General features: G+C 38.9%; 1 protein-coding gene and 1 pseudogene across 1 annotated transcript in view; one reads left to right on the forward strand and one right to left on the reverse strand.

Annotated features, from left to right (window-relative positions):
- ACTR2 (actin related protein 2) overlaps nucleotides 1-539 on the reverse strand; it is a 62,340-nt gene extending 61,801 nt beyond the window's left edge. The window contains exon 1 of the mRNA XM_027865169.1: nucleotides 382-539. Within this exon, the coding sequence (XP_027720970.1) occupies nucleotides 382-429 (48 nt within the window). The 5' untranslated portion in view covers nucleotides 430-539. The remainder of the gene's footprint in view (nucleotides 1-381) is intronic.
- Nucleotides 540-955: 416 nt separating this feature from the next.
- LOC114045145 overlaps nucleotides 956-18,823 on the forward strand; it is a 49,061-nt pseudogene continuing 31,193 nt past the window's right edge.

The raw sequence follows: 18,823 nt of genomic DNA on the forward strand, positions 1-18,823 counted from the left end.
GCCTCCGATGATCTACCTTCGATTTTACAGGAAGAGGAAGGCCCGATTATTCTTATTTTTTAAAATCTGAAGCTTCTCTGAATTGACCGGGACTGTCTCGAATCAGCTCCCCCTCATCGTCCTCTGCACCACCTCCAAGGCACTCAGGGAGGGGGCGAGCTGGAGACCAGCCCCCCGCCCAAAAGGATGAGAGGTTCGGCGTGGGGGTGGGGGCTGACAGGAAAAAGAGCGGGGGCGGGAGAGCGCAGGCCCCACACCTGAGGCCCCGGCGGCCCGCGCCTCCCCGCGCCGCGCCCAGGCAGCCTGCCCACACACCTTCCTCCGCCCCCGGGCCATCTTCGGCTCCGGTTCCCACAGGCCTCCCCCGGGCTGGGCGCTTACCCCGGTGCCGTTGTCACACACCACCACCTTCCTGCCCTGGCTGTCCATTGTGAGCCCCGAAGAGAACCAAAGCCGCCTGCCTGCCTCTCTTCCTCTTCAGCTGGGATAGCCGCCGCCGCCGCTGCTGCTGGGGAAGCTACTACAGCCGCCGCCGCTGCCGCTGCCGCTGCCACCGCCCAGGCTCTCTCTTCCTCTTCCTCTTCCTCTTCCTCCTCCTCCTTCTTTCTGCCCCTCCTTCAGCTCAACTTTCTGGACCCAACCGGAAGTGGCTTGCCCCGCCTGCTGTGTAACTGACAGCTCCTTGAGGGGGGAGGGAGAGAGGTCGGATGGAGGACTCCAAGAAAGCGTTCAACCAAGGAGTGGCAGCTCCGCTGCCCAATGAGAAGCCGGAGGAGGCGGAGGCTCCGCCCCGCGCCTTGCCCTACCGATTCTGTCTTCTCTCTTTCTCTCACTCTCTATGGTTGCCTACCTCCCGCCCACGCCCTCTGCCCCGCTTCCGGCCGCCGCGCCCTGCCACCGAGAGCCCTTCTTCATTCCCTTTCCTCTCGTTTCCAGTCCTCCACGGGGCGTTACCATGGCTGCGGCCGTAGGCACTTGGGCGTTCCGGAGGCCGGCTGTGCGGAAGCTGGGCTCGCTGCTCAAGAATGGGGTCAGGGCTACGGACTCCCCGCAGGAGGCGACGGCAGGTGAAGGGCACCGGGAGAGGGGCGGGCAGGCGGATGGAGAAGGCGGTGACCGAGCCCGCTGCCCCGGAGCTGGGGGTGAGGGGGCGCCCAGGAGAGAGCACCCCGCCCCCCGGCGCTCCCTTAGAATATGTATCCTTAGTACTTGATATTGTGGCATTACGTTATTTATAGTATTACACTGTAATGCGTTAATTACGCATTATCGATAGGTTAATAATTAACTCATGCGTATATAGTACATCATTAATAACATGTATTGTGTATATTAATACATATATGTTATTGCGTTAATTGAGGAGCTAGGTGGTGCGGTGGATAGAGCACCGGGCCTCAGGAAGACCTTAGTTCGAATTCGACCTTAGACACTTAGTAGCTGTGTGACCTTGGGCAAGTCACTTACCCCCTATTTGCTTCAGTTCCTATTCTGTAAAATGAGGACACACCAGAGAGAAGGAAATGGTAAACTACTGTATTATCTTTGAAAAGAAAATTTTCCAATGGGGTCTTATTTCCGTGGGGTCCTATAGATTTGGACATGCCTGAACAACACCACAGGGGTCCTAATACATGTTATGCATATTAATACATAGTATGTAGATTAATAAATATTCTTGAGTATTAATACTTATACATTGATACATAATCTGTATTAATTGATACTTGTATGTATTAATTCACATGTATATTAAGTAATTGTTACTAATACATTACATGTGTGTATTTAGCAATTGTATGAATACATATTGTGTGTATTAAGTATTTATTACTTACATATATTTTTGTTGTTCAGTCATGTTTGACTCTTCATGACCCCATATGGGGCTTTCTTGGCAAAGATACTGGAGTGGTTTGCCATTTCCTTCTCCAGCTCATTTTGCAGATGAGGAAACTGAGGCAAATAGTGACATGCCCAGGATCACACAGCTAGTAAGTGTCTGAGGCAGGATTTGAACAGGAAGATGAGTCTTTCTGACTCGAGCCTGGCACTCTATCTACTGTACCACCTAACTGCCCTTAATATGTATTCTGTATATTAATTGATGAGTACTGATTATATGTATTAATATACTGATTATTATACATATGGATTATATTAATCTATCAATGCATTTTAATAGATATTACATAGTTAATGTATTATGATAATATGCAATATAGATTTTAATATATTTAACATTATAATTCACATATAGCACAGGTATATAATAATACTGATATATGTATGTATACTCATATAGTAACTCGCACTTATATGTGAGCACTTTAAGTTTTGCTAAGCTTTATAGGTTCACATCAACTTTGAGTTAAGTGCTACGAGTGTTTTTATATCCATTTTACAAGGGAAGAAACTGAGGCTCAGAGAGGTTAAATAATTCACCCATAGTCTAAATATTAGCAAACATAGCATATAAAGTACTTTGCCTACCTTAAAGAGCTATATAAATGACAGCTTTTATTATTATCTGAGATAGGATTGAAACTCAGTTATTCCTGACACCCAAGCTCAGCAATGTGGTCTCTAGTCCAGAGGTTTATTAACCTGGTTCACCCCTTTGGCAGTCTGATGAAGCTTGTGGATCTCTTCTCACGGTGATATTTTTAAATACATAAAATAAAATACATCAGAGGACAAAGGAAACCAACTATATTAAAATATAGTTACTGAAATATTTTTTTTAAAACAAGTTCAGAGAACCGTTTCAAGTCTCATCTGTGCCACGCTAACTAATCCACGAGGCAGTAGACGGAGAACCACTTTGGGAGACAGAAAACCTGAATTTGATTTCCCAACTTTGCGACACTCTGGGAAGATTATTAACAAGCATTTATAAAGCCCTTACTATGTGCCAGGTACTGTACTAGGTACAAGAGATAGAAATAAGAAGAATGAAACAGTCCCTACTCTCAAGGAGCTTATAGTCTAACAAGGGAAACAAGTTTGTGCCAGAACGCACTCGTGTGTGTGTGTGTGTGTGTGTGTGTGTGTGTGTGTGTGTGTTGAGAGAGAGAATATAAATATAAAAAGGACAGATACAGGGTAGTTTGGGAAGGAGGACCCTAATATGTGCAATGGATCAGGAAAGGCTTCTCATAGGCATGTCTGTCTATAGAAACATAGTCAAGTAAAACAAGGCCACACATTGGCTGTATCCAAAAATATAGCTCTTCCTCTGCACCTCTGTTCTATCTCCTCTGTAAACACTTCATCATCCATCTTCTGAAGTCGTAGTTGGACATATCTCTTAAGTCTTTCAAAGTTGTTTTTCTTTTAAAAAAATTTTTTTTCAATGAACAATTTTCTACCCTACCTTCCAAATGAAAAACAGAACTCTTGTAACAAATATGTATACATGGTCAAGGAAAATAAATTCCTACATTGACCATTTTCAAAAACTAGATATATCATTCTTCACCCTGAGCCTCTGTGAGAGGTATGCTTCGTCATTAGTCCTCTGGAATTGTATTTGGTCATTGTGTTGGTCAGAGTTCTCATCTTTCAAAGTTGCTTTTCTTCATAACATTATAGTTATTACATAAATTATTCTGGTTCTGCTCATTTTCTTCTCTTTTCATACTAATCTTCCCACTTTCTGTTATTTCATCCTTTTCATAATTTCTTATGAAATAATAATATTCCATTATATTCACATACCATACTTTTTTTAGCCATTCCCCAATTGATGAATAACCCTGTTATTTCCAATTCTTTACAATGATGAAAAGTGTGACTATGAATATTTTTGTGCATACAGATTCTTTCTCCCTTTTTTCCCTCTCTTTGGGGTTTATGCCTAGTTATGGTAAGTGGACCAAAGGGTATGTACAGTTTAGTGACTTTTGGGGTTTAGTTCCAAATTGTTATTCAGAATGGCTGGACCAATTCACAGCTCCACCAACAATAGTTACATGTGGGTCCTCCCACCTCCCCTCCAACAATTACTATGTTCCTTTTTTTTTTTTTTCTTGCTGATCTGCTGGATGTGAAGTAGAAACTCATAGTTTTAAAATGTGCATTTCTCTTAATGCTACTGATTTGCCACATTTTTTAGTATGCTTGTTTTTCTTCTTTTGAGAACTGCCTATTCATATCTTAATAGTTTATCTGTTAAGGGATGACTTTTGTTCTTATATCAGTTCCCTATATATCTTTAATATCAAACATTGATTTATTAGATAAACTTCCTGCAAAGATTTTTGTTTCCCAGTTGACTTTTTCCCTTCTAATGTTAATTTCACTGATTTTTATTTGTGGAAAAGCTTTTCAACTTGATGTAATCAAAATCATCCATTTTATTTTTTGTGATCCTTACTGTCCCTTGTTTGGTCAAGAAATCTTCCCTGCCTAGTTGTGAAATGTATTTTCTTCCCTGCTCCTCTAATTTGTTTATGATGTGACTGTATTCATTTGGAGCTTATTGTGGTATATGGTGTGAATGTTCATATAAGCCTAATTTCTGCCAGACTGCTTTCCAGTTTTCCTAGACATTTTGTGGAATGTGAACTTTAACCTAGCTACTGGGTTCTTTGAGTTTATAGAAAACTAGGTTTCTAGGTTTGTTTAATTCTGTATGTTATGTACCTAATCAGTTCCACTGACTACTTTTTCTTTTTTATTTAAACCGGTGCCATAATGTCTTGATATTACTGCTTTTAGTAACGTTTGATGTCAGGCACTTCTAGGCCCCCTCCCTTCCCACTGTTTATTCATTGAGATTCTTGATTCTTTTTTCCTTTGGCTGAATTTTGTTGTCATTTTTTCTGGATCTATAAAGTAATTCCTACATTGTTTGATTGACATGGCTCTTAATAAATAATGTAATTTAAGTAATAAATTGTTGTCACTTTTATTATGTTGCTTAGCCCAACTATAGGAAATTAGTGTCTTTCCAATGATTTGGGTCCTTCTGTTTCTGTAAAAACTGTTTTATAGTTATGTTCGTATAATTATTATATGTGACGTGGTAGGTAGATACCTAAGTATTTTATGCATTCTGTTGTTATTTTAAATAACTTTCTTTTTGTTCCTGTTGAGCTTTGTCAGAAAGGCTGTTGGTTTATGTGGTCAAAGCTGATGATTTATATGGGATGCTAACCTTGCAAAGAACAAACAGAGGAGAACTAGATGGCTTCTGTCTTCCCTTCCAACTCACTTGTATACTTAAAAGTGCTCATTCTTTCTGGTCTTTAAAGGTGCTAATTTAATGATGATAAGTTTCTATTATAAATTGCTGTATGCTCATACAAGATAGGACAGTTTTCTTTGAGTAGAGCAGCAGTTCTCAAAGTATGGTCTGCAAGGCCAAAACCATTTTCATAATAATAAAAGACATTTTAATTTAGAATGTGTCATTAGATATGAATCAAAGCTCTTTGTGGGTCCACAGTAATTTTTAAGATTGTAGAGGGGTTCTAAGACCTCTTTAGTTTCAGAGATCTTAAGAAAGTTTTAGAACCATTGGACTAGAATATAAACTTTAGCCTCAAGAAGTCCAGATGATCATGCCATTCTCCCAAGCCTCCATGCTCCAAAAGGACAATTTATGTTAGAGATTGGTAGGCTTGAACTGGTTAACTTTAAGAGGGCTTTGAACCAACCAAGTGTCTCTGCCACTGAGTGGCTGCTCCAGAGCTATGAGCTTTGCACCCACAAATGTGCCCTTTTTTCCAATTGTACATCTGTTCAAAGGAATTCATTAAGATTAAGGTTGTAGATTTAGAGCTAGAAGGAACAACCCTCTGATATAGAGATGAAGAAACAGGCTCAGAGATGTGTAGAGACTAGTCCAGAATCACACAGTTATTAAGTAACAGTACTGGGAGTTGAACACAGGCCTTCTGCTGTCAGATCCAGCATGTGTCCACTTTACCATGCTGATTTTTTCCACCTTAGCCTGATCAGTAGAATGTTTTCCATACCAATGTACTCTTTGTTAACAGAACATTACCTCTGAATGTGACATGTCCAGGCAAGTCGTGACATTTGAACCAAAATATTTCTTCATTCAGTGAATTCCCAAGAAGTGAGAGAGTCTATCTTGAAATTTTAAGTACTAATGATGTCCATTATATCTTATAATGGAATCTTATGAAATAAGGGTTTATACTTTTTTCTGTAGGTGAAATTTATTAGTTTCAGAATTAGTTTCTAAAATCTAGTGTGCTTTGGGATCTTTCTTCCTTGTGGAGTTGCATGGATTAAACATTGTTAACAGATATTTTTGAGAACACTAGGTTGAGGTGATTGTGAAAACCAGACCTTGAGCTAAGCCTAGGAGTTTAAACAAGACAAAGTCCCTGCCCCCTTGGAACTAATTTATATGGATAATGACACCGGTCTACATGAAAGTCTGGAGACCCTATCCCACTATTTTAGGTGCCTGAAATCAGTGTATTTCTACTTCACAAAGTTTAAGGAAAATATAATACCTAATAGCAATAAAAATGGAACCAAGACTTAAATTATTTCCAGAGTTTGTACCATCGTGTTCAAAATGAGGATGCTTTGCACAGATTGCATTCAGGATGTAGTAACATGTACCATGAGCTTCCCAAATTGAAAGACAGGCAGCATGGCTTAGTGGGAAGAGAGCTCGATTTAGAATCAAAGAACGTGGGTTTAAATCCTAGCTCTGCCACTTACTAGCCATATGCTTTTAGACAAGTCGTTTAACATCTTTGGATCTGAATTACTTCGGCTGTAAAATAAACTGGTTAGACTAGAACAGAGGTGGAGAACCTGCAGCTTCAAGACCACATGTGGTTCTCAAGCGTGGCCCTTTAACTCCAAACTTCACAGAACAATTCCCCTTAATAAAAGGATTTGTTCTATAAAACTTGGACTCAATCAGAAGGCTACACTCAAGGACCTAGAAGGTGACAGGTTCCCCACTCTTGCACTAGACAGCCTCTAAGGTGCTTTCCAGCTCTAGATAGAAGATTAATGAAGAAAAAATGAGAAGGCGTCTTTATAATATCAAGATAATTCTTAATTGAAGGAGGTTCACCTATTTTGACTTTGTGAAGGATCCCTGCTGAGATAATCAAGAAGAAAGAGTCATATTGCAGTTAACCTATTATAGAAACTATTCATTCTACCTCTCTTTGCAGATGATAGGAAAATGGGAGAAAAGATGCTTCACTATTTCAGTGGTCTCAGCAATGTGGGTATTCCTTCCATCAGTGGAGAGCTATACCTCTCCCTTCCCATTCTTGCCCATGTCCTCATTGATCCTCTGGCAGGATCTACCTGACATGTTGGAAGAGTCCTTCTGGGCCAGAGGATCATAACCTTTTCTGTGTCTTGGGTCCCTGTGGTCATCTGAAGAAGGTTTGGACTCCTTCTCAGAATAATATTTTAAATACATACAATACTTAGAATTATAAAGGAAACCAGTCACAATTATCAAAATATTAATGATGTTTCATGATTTTTGAACATGCTGGATCAAAAGTAGGACACTCATCTTAAAGAGATGTGTTTTTCTAGTGGGTTCTAACTTGGAATGGTTAACAGTATTAGCCAGTTTCCCAGATGCAGTCAGCCTGTTCTTTCCCTCCTGTGCCATAGAGATGTCCCATCTCATTCTCCACATGAAGTAGCTGTCCTAGATATATGTACTGATTATCAACTCAGTGGAGTGGCTTAATTAAATTAATAAAGGTTCCAAAAAGTCTCTAGAACCATTAAGGTTTATAACTATCAGAAAGAAAGAAAAAAACCTCTCCATCTTGTCTTCATTTGTCCCAGCCCATTACTCATCATGTTTACCCATCTCATTACATAGTGCTTACTGTTAGGGATATAATATTAATGTTCATTCATTGTAGTTAGACGTGAGTTAATACATTTTCCAATTAATCTGTATTTTACACGTGTGTGTCATTTTAAGGGATTTTTTAGATTACATTTTGGTGGCATAAACAGACAATATATATGCATCATCTGGATGTTGTATGCTTTCATGAATACAAAACTTACATTAAAGCCATCAGGGCTTAAAAAAAACAAACAAACCATATATAGACACTCCTTTCACATAGGTAAGAAGGTGAACAAAAAAAGGAGGGGGACGGGGATGTAGTTCCGGGACTAGGCTAAGTAGAGAAAATATAAATCTTACTAAGATTGTTATGTGGTTTCTTTTAACCCGATGTTTTTAGGTCCTTTATGTAAACTGCTGTAGTTGCTTCCTGACCACACAGAAATATCATGACTGGGAAGAAAACGTTTCCTTCAGTAAGCATTAAGCACCTTCTATGCAGCAGGCGCTGTACTAAGTGCTGGTACTGGGAATACAAAAAGAGGCAACAGACAAACCCTGCCCCCAAGGAGCTTACAGTCTAAAGGGGGGGGGGCGGAAACCACACACAACATGTAAACAAATATCCAAAGCAAGCTATATACAGGATGAATAGGAGATAGCTAACCAAGGGAAAGCACTAGAATTAAGAGGGGTTAGGAAAGGTCTCCTGTAGACGATGGGATTTTAGTTGGGACTTAAAGGAAGCTGAGAAAGCCAAGAGGCAGAGATGGGAAGGGAGAGCATTCCGAGGACAAAGGGCAGCCAGAGAGAATGCTCATAGCCAAGAGAGGAGCCATCTTGTTTGTGGAACATCTTGGAGGCCAGTGTCACTGGATCTAAGAGTACATGTAGGGGAGCAAGGTATAAAAAGATTGGCTAGGTTATGAAGGGCTTTGAATGCGAAACAGCATTTTGTTTTTACTCCTGGAGGTAATAGCTATTTGAGTTTATATTGGGGGGAGGGGGTTGTGAGACATGATCAAACCTGCATTTTAGGAAAATCATTTTAGTGGCTGAGTAGAAAATGGACTGGAGTGGGGAGAGACTTGAGGCAGGCAGACCCCCACCAGTAGGCTATTACAGTAATCCAGGTGTTAAGTGGTAAGATCTGCACCAGGGTGGTGGTAGTCAGAGAAGAGAATAGCATTATCTTCAGTCTTCATATAGGTTAATGTTTAATTGGACCATGATTGCCTGATTTTTCAAAGCAACTATGAGATGAATCCTAATGGGTTAATGCAATTGGATTAAGTGACTTAACAGAATTATATTAGAACTGGATTGCTTAAATCATTTTGGAAAATAGGGTACTTGACATGAAAAGATCAATGTGCTTTTAGTTGGTCTTTAGTTATCAATAGCCGATAGTCTTCTGTTTAAAGTAATAATAAATCATGTTCCATTCTTCCATTCTCTTTTTGGAGTATTTTTAACATATAAAATAACGAACCTGGTGTGATCAGACCAGTGTCTGATGCCCCAGGGTGTCCCTCTCCTCTAGCAATCAGTGTACAACAGTAATTAGTTCTCCCTTAAAAAGAACAAAACTGCCCCTGGGACTTGATAGGCTTCCCTCAGTACAGTTTCCTGGTCACCTAAGGACATAAAAAGTCCTTCCCATATGGAGTCAGGTTTCCTCCAACTTGGTGGTCGTCTGAAGACCATTCAAGTCACAGTACGCTGACCTGATGACCAGATATGTTGCCATGTGGAGATGAGGTAGGGCCAAGTATACAAGATAAATGCCTACCTTCCCTATTGCATATCCTTTAAGCATTAGAGCAAAGTAACTTTTTTGTTAACTGTTCAGTGACTTATTAGTGTCTCCTTTTATTCCCAAATCAAACCTGAACTAATAGGTGCTAGAGTCAAGCCTACCCCTAACACTCAGGATTGCGAGTTTTAATAAGGGCCAATATTTAGATAGCACTTACTATGTGCCAGGCGCTGTGCTAAATGCTTTACAAATATCATCTCATTTAATCCTCCCAACAACCCTGAGAGGCAGGTGCTTATTTTTACTCCCATTTTACAGATGAGGAAACTGAGGCAAACAGCCGTTAAGTGACTTGCCCAGGATCACATAGCCACTCCATGCCCAGGACTCTATTCACTACAATTTTAAAATATATGCTATCTCAGATTCTGAGTTAACATTTTGGTTTGGTTTGGTTTGGTTCTCTCAGCCTTTCTATATAGTTTTAAAGTGTATATAGCATTCTATTTGAAGACAGTACATATTTAAGTGAAATGAAAAGAATAAAGTTGATTTGAATCCTTTTCCAACCTAATTTCTTGTGGACTTGGTGAAAGTTAACATACCTTAATTTTTCCGTCTAAAAGTCAGAGATGATAACGTTACAACATAACAAGATGTTGTGAAGATTAATAAATTAATGTCAATATTCTAATAGGTCTGTTCTCATCGATGTGGATTATTCCTCCAATGATTAGCATACAGCCCAGCCATTCTGTCCTATCAACTCATGTTAACTTCCCTAAGTCAGTCACCTACGGTCAGGCTAACATGTGGGAAGCCTTCCTTGTTTTTTTGATACCATGAGGATACCAAAGGAGCATGTGGACAGTCTATAGGTTATCCATCACTTTTACTCCGTAGCCAGCCCATCTCTTTTCATATGTTTCTTTGCCAGCATTCATACTACGCTCTGCCTTGTTTTATGATTTTTTGTAATGGGTCACAGTGTACTCACACCCATCATGAACCTGTCTGTTCCCCTCTGGATGATAACTCACTTTTAGTTCTTCAGGGATTATGGTGTTTCTTAACTCAGAGCTGTGCAATACCAATAGATTATTAAATACTTAAATGAATAAAGCATTTATTAGCTTTATTTATTTACATGCCCAAAGCACAGTCCTAAGTGTTGGAGATCACAAATAGAAAATGAAGACAGTCCCTGCTCTCAAGGAGCTCACATTCTAATAAGGGAGATAAAATATAGAAAGTTGCAACTGTAAATCACTATAACTAGTCTCATTTTCCTTAGAGTGCAATGCATATGGTGATACCTCTTATTTAATGGCATTTTCACTGATAAAATCACATCAGTTTCTTATGTTGCATCATTTAACAGTGCCAAGACTTCGGGGACAAGAAATTTCTTTTATGGGTCTTAAGGGGATGTAGCTATAGCCCTTGTGGGAGTCATTACCAGGCTACATGTGGACACAAGGCTGGAAGCATTGCTATTCCCAAGGCTTTTGGGTTCAGGATGCAAGTAGAGATGGTGGTCATGGTGGTATGGGTCATTGGCTTGCCTGGCCTATGCTACCTCCTGTCTTTCCCTCAGAGTGCTTTACTGCTTCAGCCAGACTAGCTTGTCAGGGGCAGCTAGATGGCACAGTGGATAGAGCACTGGCCCTGGATATAGGAAGATCTGAATTCAAATCTGGCCTCAGACACTTGACACTTACTAGCCGTATGATCCTAGGCAAGTCAATTCACCCCATTGCGTTGACAAAAAAAAAAAAAAAAGCTAACATACTGGCTTGTCTATTTTGTGCGTGGCAGTTGATTGGCAGATGGAGAGGTCTTCTCCACAGGAACTTCCTTTCCAGATGATGACTGTAAAGACTGAGCTAGAAGCAGGACTGGTGGTTTGAGGGATGCTGCCAATCTCAGGGCTCTACCTATCTGCCTTGTGGTAGCCATTGATCAGCAGTTGGTGGTAGTGATGAAGAGGGTGGGTTTCTTCCCCAATTGTGGCTTCAAAAGCAGGACCAGAAGCAGTAATAGTGGTTTATGGAACACTGCTATTCCTAAGTCTCTTGGGTTCAGAGTGCTAGCCTGACTCTGTCAAGGTGTGAGTGGAAAGTTGGTAGTCAAGGTAGTGGTTGTAATTTCATTTACCTGGTACTTGATCCCTTTTCTCCCTCAAGGTACTAACTGAACTAGGCTGGCTTGCCTGCCTATTAATATTGGTATTAAAAAGATGAACCCTTCTAACATGACAAAACAGGAAAATGATAAATATTAGAGAAAATGTGGGAGAATTGGAACACTAATGCATTGTTGGTGGAGTTGTGAACTGACCCAACCATTCTGGAAAGCAGTTTGTAACTATGCATACTCTTTGATCTAGCAATACCACATCTAGGTCTGTTTCTCAAAGAGTTCATAAAAATGGGAAAAGGACTCACATGTACAAAATATTTATACCAGCTCTTTTTATGGTAGCAAAGAATTGGAAATTGAGGGGTTCCCCACCAATTGGGGAATGGCTGAACAAATTGTGGTATATGAATGTAATGGAATACTATTGTGCTACAAGAAATGATGAGCAGGTGGATTTCAGAAAAACCTGGAAAGACTTGCATGAACTGATGCTGAGTGAGGTGAGCACAACCAAGAGAACACAGTGACAGCAACATTGTGCAATGACCAACTTTGATAGAGTAAGCTTTTCTCAGCAGTTCAATACACAGTAACAGACACATTGTGCGATGACTGTCTTTGATAGACTTAGCTCTTCCCAGCAATGCAAGGATCTAAGACAACTCTAAAAGACTCATGATGGAAAATGCTCTCCGCATCCAGAGAAAGAATTATGGAGTCTGAATGCATATGGAAGCATACTATTTGCTCTTCTTTTCCTTTGTTATTTTGTTTTATTGCTTCATTCTTGTGATTCCTCCCATTAGTTCTAATTCTTCTTTACATCATGACTAATGGGAAAATATGCTTAATATGAACGTATAAGTAGAGCCTATATCAGTTTGCACACAGTCTTGGGGAGAGGGGAGGAGAGGAAGGGGGAGAAAATTTAAAACTCAAAATCTTATGGAAATAAATGTTGAAAACTAAAAATAAATTCATTATTTAAAAAATTTAGAACTCAAAATCTCATAAAAGTAAATGTTGAAAACTAAAAATACATAAATAAATTTAATTTTAAAAAAGATGAGCCTTTGTTTGTTAAAAAAGAATTTTGAGATTTCCTGAATTCATTATACCCCATTGTACCTGTTCAATTCATTGTCCATTTTCAATATTTAAGCTAGATACTAATGAAGGAGTTGCATAGGTTTTCCATCATAATATAGATGATAAGCAACCTTTATCTAATTGCTTTTCTTAGAACAAGTAAGCCATTTTTTTAGAGGCTCTGTGGTAGTCCAAAAATTAAGGCAATCAGCACAATGTCATCTGCAAAAAGGAGCATTTAGAGGACCTCTCCTTCATAGGAAATCAATTTTTAACTTAAAATGTATATTGGATTTCTCCTTTAACAGAAGTGAATACCTTTGGTGAGTATATGTGCCCGAGTTATACAGTTTTCCTTTATGGTACTAATCAGAGGGTTGTCACACGAGATAGTCTCTGTTAAATCTTTAAGGAAATCTTGTATAATTTTAAGGTAGTCATAGAAGACCCTTTTTTAGAGTCAGCATTTTGCTCTGCTGCATCAAAGGCATTTTCATATTTAAAAACCGATAGACAATATCTTTCAATCAATTGTATGATAATAAAGATGTAGTCTGCAGTGTGTACATACACACCCACACCCCCACATACATATACGTGAAAGTAGGCATCTAGTAATTGCTAATTTCCCTAAGTCACCATTTTTTTCATGGTAATAAGGACTAAAGTGGTTTTTTCCTCACTGCACTTTTGCTATCTTCACCTCTTTCAGATAACTAGAATCGCTCTCCACGCCCTTACAATTGAACTGGCTTCAGCATAGAGCTTCTCCATGTACATTTGGTCTAGTCCAGCTCTTTTTCCTATATATGTTCTACTCAGTGTTTCTACCTCCTCTCTAACCCCATCCAGGACTGTGATATTGGAGTCCAAGTCATGACTACAGTGTCCTTGATGATAAAAAAGAGTTTGTGATAAAATTTTTTGCAGATCTTTTCATCTTTTTTTGGTATGTTGCTCTTCTTCCACTTTTATCTATCAGTGCTCTCAGAATGATTTTTGCATAGTTGGGTATCTCATTAAGCTTTATTTTTTTAATGATATTTTTATGAATACTTTTTGTTTTTATATTATGTGGATTTTTAAATATAATCCTCCCACCCAGAGAGCCAACCTTCTAATGAGAATTTTAAAAGAGGAAAAAGATATTCAACAAAACCAAGCAATGTATCAGCCATATCAGACAGTATATACAATATCCCACATCCATAGTCCACCATCTCTAAAGAAAGGAAAGAGGTACATTTTCTAAGATTCTCTCCATGACCAAGATTTAATAAGGTTTTTTTGGTTTGGGGTTTTTTTTTTAAAAAACTGGTTTTACCCTCCACTTCTTTTCTGTCTTTTATGGGGTGATGCTTATAATCTTCTACCATACTCTAAAATTTTCCAAATGATCTCACATTCTACACTGGTGTTGCCATTGGCAGCCTTATCTCTCAATTTGAAAGTCAAGTAAGGGGCAACTAGGTGGTGCAGTGGTAGAGCTCCAGACTTAAAGTCAGAACCAGAGTCCAAATCCCACCTAAGACACTTGACACTTACTAGCTTTGTGACCCTAGGCAAGTCACTTAACACTGATTGCCTCACCAAAAAAAAAAAAAAGAAAGTCAAGTGCTTGCTGACTAGGCTCATTTTAAGCCTCTTCGTCTTCTTGTTATGGCAATTGATTTATGCCACTTAAACATTTATATGAAATTATTGTAATGCTGACATCTTTCCATCCATATCCCATTTTGGGGCATCAATAACTTATTTTAATAAATCATCTTGTAGTTATTTTAATTGCCCACCACATCTTTTTCTCATTTTTATTCTTTTAACTTTTTATTTAATTTTTATTTTTGTTCTAACAGAGCTGACAGGAATGACTCACATATCAAGAATGGGTTGTTTTCTCTCTATTAAAACATAATCAGTTTCTTTTTATGATGTTATTCATTGTTCACTATATCCAACATCATCTCATTCTTTTCTCAGAAAAATCAATGTTAGTTGATTAATCAACAAGCATTTATTAAGTATTTCCCCTGTGCCAGGCATTTTGCAGTTCTTGCCAATACAAAATAATAAAACAGCCCTTCCTCTCAAGAAGTTTACGTTCTATTTGGGAAACAGCAGGTATACATTTAAGTATATGCTTAAGTATGTCTGTAGTAGAAAGAAAGTTAATTGGGAGGGGAGGTACAAGCATCTAGGGGAATCAGGAAAGGCCCTTTTGCAAGTAATCTTTGAGCTGAACTTTGAAGGAAGGTAGGAGTGAAGTGGATCAACAAGAATTTATTAAGCACCTACTATCTGCAAGGCACTGTGTTGGGTGCTGGGGATACAAAAACAAAATGATCGTGGAGGAGACCAGATTGTTCCAGATCTGTGTTTGCCATGAGAAATAACCATGTTCCCTGAATTTGTGTTTCTTGATATCATCGGATGCCTAATAAAACCAATTATGCACACTTATTTATTTGCCTCTCCAGTAACAATCTGTCAGCCATCTTTCCATTTTGCTGTAACTTCTTTCTGCCTTCTGGTTTCATTTATAAGATTGTCAACTGATTTTTATCAAACCCTTTAAACATCTTTAGAAGAAAGGAATTAGACATAAATGTCTACTTTCTCAACCAGGTTCTTACTGTTACAGTGTTCTCTTAAGGAATATCTTCATTATTGTTTACAGTACTTTCACTATACATTTTACTGGTGGGCTCAATGGCTATTCTGATACATGAGATTTTGTTAGCATTCACATAACAGATCCGTGTCATTTTGGTAAAGACTATTAAAGGATAGGAGTCCATTTCACCAGAAAGTACAGTGTACAGTACATCAGTCTGACCCATATTAAAAATAGCACAGCATTATATTTTTAGCAGTCAATTTTGAGGTAGAATATTTAACTCATTCTCATAATGTTTAAGTTTGAGTGCTCCAGAATGTTGAAATGAATCTTGAAAACATGTGCCTGACAGTAGCAGAAGCCAAGCTTTTGACCTTCTGTTGACCTGTCCCCATTGACCAGTTATTGAAGGACTGGGTGGTGCAGTGGAAAGAACAATGGCTTTGTAGTCAGAAGACCTCTACCACTTGCTATCTGTGACCCACCCTGGTCAGGTTACTTATCTCTTGGTTTTCCTTCATAAGTCCAGGCCGCATTTTCCTCATCTCTAAAGTGAAGGAGTTGGATCTGATGACATCTAAGGTCCTTTCCAGCTCTAAATCTATGGTTCTGTGACTAAGGATAGTGGAAAGGGTCAGAACAGTAATCTAGATTCCCATCAGGAATCATTCAAAAGACACAAAATAGGAATGAAAAGAAATTTGACTCAGATTAATATTTTTTTAACCTAAATCACATTTTCTCTGCTGTGTGCTCTCAGACTCAAAATTGGATGCTGATAATTTGTGATAGAAAAAAGGGAACACAAAGCTTGTGGGGGCAGAGGCAAATTTAGATCTCTAATGAAGTATGACAGAAAGGGGCGTTTAAGACAACCTAGGCAGCCAACAGCAGGGTCTGGAACAACATGAGCTTTTTCAGAAACTATTTAATATCCATGAAGCTTTAAATAAACAAGGCAAAAATAAAAAACATAGGAGTTTACGCACATAAAAAAGACCTTATCAGACGAATGGCAATCCTGGCCTCTTCCATTTATTATAGAGGTAGACTGTCTAATGTACCTAACCATTCTTCTTTCTTGTTTCTATTCTGGTTCTTCTAAATCCAACAGAGATATTGTCATACAATTTCCTGATGAAAACCTTTAGCCTACTCCTGTTCTAACTAATCACTTTATTCCTAGCTTCCATGTAGGGTGTGGACAGCCAAGGAATTCAGTAGCTAATTAACTCTTTCTTCCAAAGCTAAAATAAAATAGAATCACATAAAAAATTAAGCTCCATCTCATTTTGTTTTGTTTTTTAAAAGGTTTTATTGATTGATTTGTTATTTTATATCACTGTCACTTCATAATAACCATCCCCACTCCACCCCCAATGCTCCCTTGCAACAAAGAGGAATAGCTAAGTAAAACAAACTCACCTATTAGTCATGCCTGCCAGTGCATACATACATCATCCTCTATTGATAGAATTTCAGCCCCTCCCTCCAGCACCCTGTTGTTGGAAAGAGAGAAGTGTGTTTCATCGTTAGTCCTGTGGAATCAAGGAAGATTAATCTGAATTTTGGTATCTTTTTAATGTGGTTTTCCTTTATGTTATAGAGGTCATTGTGTTCTTTTGGTTCTTTAGTTTGTACAGATCTTCCTGAATTTCTCTAGACTGCTTATTTTCCTCCTTTCTTACAGTGCAATAACATTTCTTTATATTCATATGCTGCAATACAAATGATTGAATGAAAATTTATTAAGTGTTTAGTATGTGCCAAGCACTGGGGATACAGGTAGAAAAATGGAGAGAGTCCGAGTTTTCACAAAGCCCGTATTCTAATGAGGTCAATAACACTTAGCTGCAAGGAATGGGAAAGTCTCATGGTCCTTAGGATGTATCAGTGAAGCAGATCATAATACATCTTTAATGTCGATTCCACTGATAAAATCATATTCACTGCTGATGTTAAGCTATTTGACAGTGCTAAGAACATTGGGAGTAATAATCTTCTTTCTCTGTCTTTGGTAGCTGTGGTTGCCACAGAACCCACGGAAGTGCTTACTAGGTGCTTCCCACAGTGATGGCTTCAGGGGCTAGGCTTGGGGCACTTCAGTTCCCAGAAGTGTTGGGTTCTGAATCCTAATCTATGTCCATCCCAGTTTAAGAAGAGATAGAGGTCAAGGTGGTGGTGATGGTTTAACTTGTCTGGAACATGATGCTTCCTGGCTGTCCCTCAGGGTGCCTTGCTACTTATAAATAATATGTATTTGTGTGTGTAGTCATTTTTTGACATGATCTGCTCTTTTGGAATTTTACCTATTTGGAGTTTTCTTGGCAAAGATACTGGAGTGGTTTGCCATTTCCTTCTCCAGCTCGTTTTACAGATGAGGAAACTGAGACAAACGGGGTGAAGTGACTTGTCCCAGGTCACACAACTAGTAAGTGTCTGAGGCATGATTTGAACTCAGGAAGATGAGTATTCCTGACTCCAGACTGGGCATTCTATCTACCTACCTTCCCATATTATATGTTCCCTAATAGAGAATTGACTTCCACTTAGTTTCAAGTGTTTTGTTTTGGTTTTGCTGTGTTTTTATTTGGGGAGGGGTGCATTCACAAGAGATTACTGTGAATATTTTGATGTAACTGTGGAACCTTTCCTTTTTTCCTTATCCATCAACAAGCACTTACTAAATATCTAAATAGTACGTACCAGGCACTGTGCTAGTCACTGAGGATACAAGGTTAAAGATGGAACAGTCCTTGCCTTTAAAGAGCTTACGTTATATTAGACGCCATCCGTGATCCACAATTCCCAAATCCAGCAGCCTTTTTTCGGTCTATAGGACATTTTCCATTGTCTTTGACAACTCCTTGGACCACATGCCCCGGAGTGGTAATTCTCAGTCTTATTCACTTGTATAATTCCAAACCAACCATTTCACGTTACAGATGAAGAAATTGAGACCCAAAGGGGCCATTATGGTTTGCTAGAAAGGACTGAATTCAATGGCAATCAACTGATGAAACTTCACTTAGCGGAGAGAGGTTTTCACACTAACATTTTAATTCGAGCTTTGATTTAGTCTACAAGCTTATCTCACTTGGTACTTTCCTTTTCACATTATAGCAAATTCCTAACTTTGTCTGTTATTGAACTGGTATCTGCTTAAGCAGTAACAGCTTTCCCCCATTACCTTTCCCAGTGCCTTATACCTGTACAGTTTAGCCCTTCCCCTCCCCATCACTGTTCTCTTCTGATCTCTCCAGTATCCTCTGGAACTTGCAATCTTTTGTTAAATTCCCTTTCATACTAGATCTCTGCCTTTCATCCTTTTTTAAAAAAGTAATTTATTTTTGTTTTGCTTATGTCTTTTGCATTTACGCCACAGTTG

This window comes from Vombatus ursinus, unplaced genomic scaffold, assembly GCF_900497805.2.
Source record: "Vombatus ursinus unplaced genomic scaffold, bare-nosed wombat genome assembly UNPS02014778.1, whole genome shotgun sequence".
NCBI lineage: Eukaryota > Metazoa > Chordata > Mammalia > Diprotodontia > Vombatidae > Vombatus > Vombatus ursinus.